This window comes from Anastrepha obliqua, chromosome 1 (assembly GCF_027943255.1).
Source record: "Anastrepha obliqua isolate idAnaObli1 chromosome 1, idAnaObli1_1.0, whole genome shotgun sequence".
In the NCBI taxonomy this organism is placed as follows: Eukaryota; Metazoa; Arthropoda; class Insecta; order Diptera; family Tephritidae; genus Anastrepha; species Anastrepha obliqua.
Window position 1 is genome coordinate 26,999,912 of NC_072892.1, and position 6,613 is coordinate 27,006,524.

At 42.4% G+C, this 6,613-nt stretch overlaps 1 protein-coding gene across 1 annotated transcript in view; it reads right to left on the reverse strand.

The window, feature by feature from the left end:
- LOC129239576 (uncharacterized) overlaps window positions 1–3,280 on the reverse strand; it is a 36,092-nt gene extending 32,812 nt beyond the window's left edge. Inside the window, exons 1-2 of the mRNA XM_054875210.1 lie at window positions 3,083–3,280; window positions 71–2,956 (exon numbers count right to left, since the gene is read on the reverse strand). Of these exons, the coding sequence (XP_054731185.1) occupies window positions 71–2,057 (1,987 nt within the window). The 5' untranslated portion in view covers window positions 2,058–2,956; window positions 3,083–3,280. The remainder of the gene's footprint in view (window positions 1–70; window positions 2,957–3,082) is intronic.
- Between the last annotated feature and the right edge of the window lie 3,333 nt (window positions 3,281–6,613).

Sequence of the window (6,613 nt, forward strand, 5' to 3'; positions counted from 1 at the left end):
TTTAAATCACTTTTAAATATTTTTTGAAATTTTTGTTTTTGTTTTTTTGATAATGCTTCTGGCGCTTTACCATATTTATCCTGTCCATTGGTCAGCGTACGCCCGGTTTTGGCAAATTTCGAAGGTGTTGAGGGGGTTGTTGTTGTTGCTCCGCTTTCCGCTGCAGGCATGGCTGCCATACCGTTTTCACCTGTGGCTCCAGCAGTTGTTGTTGAGCCTACAGCTCCTGCTACTGTTCCGTTGCTGTTAGCCGTTTTGGTATCCTTTTTTGAACTTGGCTTACTGCCACTTCGAATGTTATTGTTGTTGCTGCCACCACCACCGGCACCACTACTCAAAGGGTTTGGATGATTATTGGTATTGTTGTTGTTGCTATCGTTTTTATCCTCCTTAATGATAGGCGCTTTGATTGATTTGCTGCCACTGCTACCAACAGTTGCTGCCCTCCTGCTCGAAGTCGTTATCGTCGGTGTACTTGCACTTTTTTCGCCGCTTTCTTTGCCCGACTGCTTATAGCCACTGACACTAATGGCACTTTGATTCGATTGATTATCAGGTGGCGTCGATTTCAAATTGTTCAGTTTTGCTGTTGCCGCACTCCGCTTGGCGCTTGTCACCGATGTGAGTCCCGCGCCGCTTTTACTGCCGCCACCCGCACTGCCGACACTACTATTTTTATCAATGTTGCCACTTTCTACAACAACAATACCGCCTTCAACGCCGCCTCCGCTGCCACCGCCAACACCACTTGTGATATCCGCTTTATTGACACTTCCTCCGTCGTTCGTGTCAACAGTCGACCCACTCTTCCCGCCAATAATGTTGCTCTTGGCTATCGGTTCGCTGCGGCGTGAATAGTGATTTGCCGTTGCATTAGCACTCGACGTCGATGGTGTGTTAGTAGTGCTCGCATTTTTCGACTGCTTGGTACCGCTGGTACTCGCTGCCGCTTTGTTTGGTGTCGCTGTTGTCGGTACATTTTCCTGCAACAGTTCTTTTATTTTACGCAGGTTGTGCGTCTGCAACTCAGACAAATCAGAAAGATCCAGATCTAAGTCCACCGTTAAATTTATATCCAACGGCGCGGAGTTCGATACATGGCCCTTACTGCGTCCAATTGTAGTAGTGCTGGGTGTTGCATTAGTGACAGAACTCGAACCGCGTGACTTAACTGACGTGGTACCGCTAGAGCTTATAGCTGAATGCTGTTGTTTTTCATTCTTATGCCCAAGAGAAGACTTCGTAACTGTCGCTGCGCCGGAAGAAGCGGCGCCAACTACTTTGCCATTCGATTTTGTAGTCTTCTTTTTCAGAGTATCCACAACATCGACCCCTGGCGCATCGACTGTTTTCATTAATATCGCCGACGTCGATGTGGGCGTTTTCTGTGATGCAACGCCTCTTTTATTTGTTGCTGTTGCTGGTTGCTTCAATTTGCCCACCATGTTGCCGTCTGTGTGGGGCTCAACAGTATTTAAGAGCGCACTACTGCCAGCAGCGACCGGTCCAACAATTCCACCAACTCCCCCTACGCCCAGCACACCTGCACCCACAATTCCACTACTTAGTCTGTCCACGTTGCCACTAGTACCGGTGCCTGTTTTACCTGCACGCTGTTCCTTGTCCTTCAGTACAAATGTGTTGACCAGTTTTTGCAGTCCCTCGGCTGTTTGGTCGTCAGCGACCGCAAAAAGATCACCTGTGTCACTTGGACTGTCCGCTGCGGCCGCTGCATGCGTGTAAAAACTAAGTAATTCGGTAGGTGCTAAGCCACGACTCTTCCACGTATGGTAGAGCGCGTCTGCGTGCTCGGAAATCTTTTTTGAAATCTCTTCGATCTCGCGTGTGGGATCGTCCGGCACGACGTTAGATTTGCTGGATCCAATGCTACCACAAACTGTTGCTTGTTGTTGCTGCTGTTGCGAAGTAGGCTGGTATATATGAGTGCCAACGAAGGTTTTGGTATTTACTTGGTGCGTCGTTATTGTCGGTTTGGTTGTGGTCGTAATAGAGGCGGTTACAGGTTTTGTAGTGACGTTTGGGGGCGATGATTGCATATTTGCCCGCTGCGTGGACACTGCGATAGGAAATTGACTCTAGCGGAATGCCGCGTATAAGCACTTTTTTCTTTGCGTTTTTTTTTTCAATTATTATTTCCTTTTTTGTGCATAGATATAAAGCCACAAAATATTTACAAAATTAGATACGTCTCATCTACACACACTCTGCACAGACTCTAAACTCTCAGTTATGGCAACGCGTCGCGCAACACGGAAAAACTCACAAACGCTTGATTGCGGAATAAATAGCGAAATGTTGCGAAATTTTACGGTATTGACACGATTCCCACAGTATACCAGGGATTGCCGCTGTGTTGTTGCCAGTTTGAGTTTCCCCTTTGGTTGCGCGGCGCTTGCTTCATATCTTCCCGTCGACGTAGTGACGACAACGACAACCACGACGACGCTAGTGTAGATCCGAACAATATATAGCCACCAAAAGTGGAAGGCGAAGCGTAAAACGTCAGACGTCGTTGGCGGCGATGCTGCTGCTCTGGCTAATGGCAAAGAAAGCGACAATGACGCGGACATGCGCGGCGTCAGAGACGCTCTAAATATTCACCTAACGCTATAAGAGTACGCTACCCTGTTTCTTGTGCTTCTTCTGCTTTTATGTTTTGTGTCTTCCTTCTAGAAGTCTTCCTCTTCTTTGTGTTCCGTCTTCGATCCTCTAGCCGCTTGTCTCAATATGCTGCGTGAGTGTGCGCTGCTGTGCTGTGCTGTGTAGTGTGATGCTCTGTATTGCGAACGGCAGCGCATCTATTTTTAAACACCGATTTGCCTATTTTGTAGACGTTTTTGTACTAATTCCACTACTGCTTGAATGCGTATGCAGCATTCGTAATCTCTTGAATTGCGAATCGCTTGAGTTTACTTCAACTTTAATCGATTTTTTGCTGCAATGCGATCGTTTAAGTGAATACGTTTTTATGTTAAGTTATTTTTCTTTTATATTTTTTGCATCTTTTGCTTTTCAATTAAAACACATTTAATCTTACGCCCACACTTTCTGTTTTAGTTACCCCAAGACCGGGGTTTACTAAATCTCCCAACAAATTCTGTATTCTAAAATCCCAAATGGGGAACACGCGCCATATGTAAGTATATTCAATCTCTGCGGAAAACTTTGATAATTCTATCTTATGAACCAGAAGAACCTTCACACTTTCATTAAGATTTTAATTTTCTTTCCGTCAATATTTTTACGAGTACTCGCACACGCTCTGCGAACGCACGAACTGAACAGACTCTCCACGCTGAAGCAGCGTTCGGGCTTGTGGTATGATCTCGCTAACAACAATAGCAGCATCCATAGTGAGCGCCGCCGAGTGTGTCTACAAATTTCCAAATCGACGTACATACATACATATATGTATGTATAGGTGCTCGCAAAACAGGCCTAGTGGTTGAGTGTGGGAGTTCGCTCACTGAAAGGTGGCAATCAAGAAAAAAGAAAAAATATATTATATTTTCACACACTGATTTGCTGAGAGTCGGATGTTGTTGCAAATCGGAAAAGTTTCCAATCAGCATTATTCCTCTCAAGCTTTGATATCCAGTGATCTCCGCTGATCTGCCTCATTTTTCGCACACAACATATTTTCAATTTACATAGTTACATACATATATGTATGTATGTGTGCGCTCAATTTATGAACATTTCTGTTTTTCTTTTAATACATGCAAATATTCCAGGTCTCAATATTTTCAAAAATCTTGAGTGAGCACAATTTAATATTTCTTACAAATACATATTTTCCATTACTTGCCTTTTTAAAAGTCACGTAAAACTCTTCACTTTTCATTCGCTACTCAAAGAAAAATAATTTAATTGTTGTTGTTTTTATTATTTCAAGAATAATTCCTCTCAGTCCATAATTCAATTTCCAGATAATTCCTCTCATGAGCTTCATGTTTAGACTCGAGCTCTTTGCGCTCTACATCTCTCACAAAAAGTTCATAATGGGAGAGAGTATTTTTATTTAAGCGGAAAAAATGAGTGTCTTTCCGTGTCTGGCAAAAGTGCATGGCTTCCGTACCCGCCGCCCGCTATCCACAAGCTACCTCCCCTGATGATCATTTTCTTTGTTTACCCGCCGTTTGTCTTGCAAGTTAGAACAATTTGTTTCAGTTTTCAGTTTTTCTTTGCTTGAAGCACTAAATTGCACTAGCACATCCTTAGCGCATCTGTCAATGACATTTCTTGACTAGAAAAGGGGTTGGCCACACTCACACTTCCCCTTTCGAAATAACGCAATAGTGGCTTTTTAATGTCTTTTCTTTGTTCAAACTTTCGGCTTTTGTCATGTTAATTGCCAATAATTTTCGATTTGATTTTGTTTGAGGTAAGGAGAATATGTAAGTACGGAGGGGGAAAATGCATATTAAGTGCACGCATATGTATGTATGTAAACGCTAGTATTTATTGTAAGTATTTAAGCAGCAGCTGTAGCCGAATGGGTTGGTGCGTGACTGCCATTCGGTAGTTCCTGGTTCCAAGCCCCGAAACCTAAATGATATAAACTTTTTTTTTTAAAGGTGTTCGCCTCTCGGCAGACAATGGCAAGCCTGCGAGCGTATTTCTGTCACGAAAAGCTCCTCGTTAAAGCCATATGCCTGGCGGAGGTGACAAAAGGTGAAAATATCAAGGAGGAGGAACTCGGCCAAACACCCAAAAAATCCCGTAAGGGCATGTGGTATGTCGCCACTGTACAGTTCTCCATTAAACACAAAGTCTCAATTACCATAGACTGTTTTGGGGGCTTGGTGCGAGCAGCGGTAATTTGAATTTCTTTTCCGTTTTTGTTCTCTCGAAGAGTTCAATCGGTCTAAGTTATTCTCAGAAATCAGATGGTAACTGGATGCTTTCTTTCCATAAGACGTTGGATTTTCACTACATTTGAGCACATCCTACCACGAAGTTTAGCACTATTGCATTCTTACTAATCCAAACCATAGGGCTTATACCATATATCGAAGGCTTGGGCCAAGATGAAAATAAACATTACCTCATTCCGGCTGAAGATTTATATATACATACAAAAACTCTTACTCTAACAGCAACTAATCTGGGCAAGTTGTGGTGATGTATTCAAAGGTTAGGTTAAAATGTTGTCCATTAAAGCAGCAACTTCAATGAGAAATTAAATGCATCCATTGTTATACCATTGCAATGGGGGCCGGGGAAAACATGGAAAAAGAGAAGAGAGGATAAAGGGTTATGAAAACAATCGAACGATGACAATTTACGGTTGTGTTAACGTGTTGTGTTTCGTACTACTGAAGAAATACATCAAACGGGTAATATCTAAGTCTGCTACATAAATTCAAATATCTGCAGGTGTAGCAAAAAAATGTGGAAACCAATATGCCTAAGTCGTAGCAAGAGAGCAAAATACGAGAGGGCACTGAGCTAATTCCACTTCATCTTTCACACAGCTGCCGCAAAACGAACTCGAAGAAATTTCAAGTCTCACCACTTAAATGCCAAATGATCTCCGAAAAGAACACTCATAAACTGTGAGAGAGAACTGCGTTTCCTCGATCGCCTCCAATCCACACTTGACCAAAAGGATTTCGTGACCTTGTAAGTTAATGTACTTGCCCAGCTCTACCAGAGTTGACGCAAAGCTCACCTCACAGGTAGTCAAATAGTAAATGTTTACTTCATTGACAGTTGTTACACAACCGAACAGCTTCTCTGATTGCAGCTACCTTGACTTGAAACACACAGCAGTGGGCCGTAGCCTGAGCTTGAGCATGATGAGAAGCTCTTCACGCAACACTCCTCTACCAAACTTTCTATCCAATTTCGTGCCATTCGTGAACAGATTCCATGCTCTGACACCAAATGTTGCATCTCGCCACTCTTACATTGATTAAATATGTACGTATGCATGGAGAATGTTCCACTTGAACCCAGTAAGGGTTTGCTTTGACTCGTGTACCATGGAACGGGCAAAATATATTTGAATTGAAATTAGGTGTATAAATAAAGATTATAATTGGTGGAATGTATGCTGAAATGTAGAATAAGTGTAAAACAAGGACAAAATGGAGTGACCTACAGTTTTGAGCCGTCTCCGAACGGTTGGTTTGGTATGGTATGGTTTTTCTATGAGGAGCTTTTTCATAGCAGAAATACGCTTAGATTCTTGCCATTGTCTGCCGAGGGGCGTCCGCTATTAGAAAAAACTTGTTCTACAAATTTCCGAATGGTAATCACGCACCAACGTGATGTTATTCCTATTTAAGCCACTTTATTTGAAGATTGAAATGACATGAATTTAAGGACAGACTCTTTTCCCACTCTCCTTTTTACTGATATTCTGGAAGTGCAAATTTGTGCTTGGTTTTGCTCCCGACTGTATTTGTATGTACTTGCATAAGTGAATAAATAAAGCGAACTGTTTAAATCAACACAAATCATATATTTCTCTATAAATAAATATTTACTTACACAATAAACATTGAATAATTGAAAGGAATTGAAACAAAGCGGTTGAATTGCACCTGGCAATTATCTACTGTGGCAAACAGTGAAGTACGTTGAA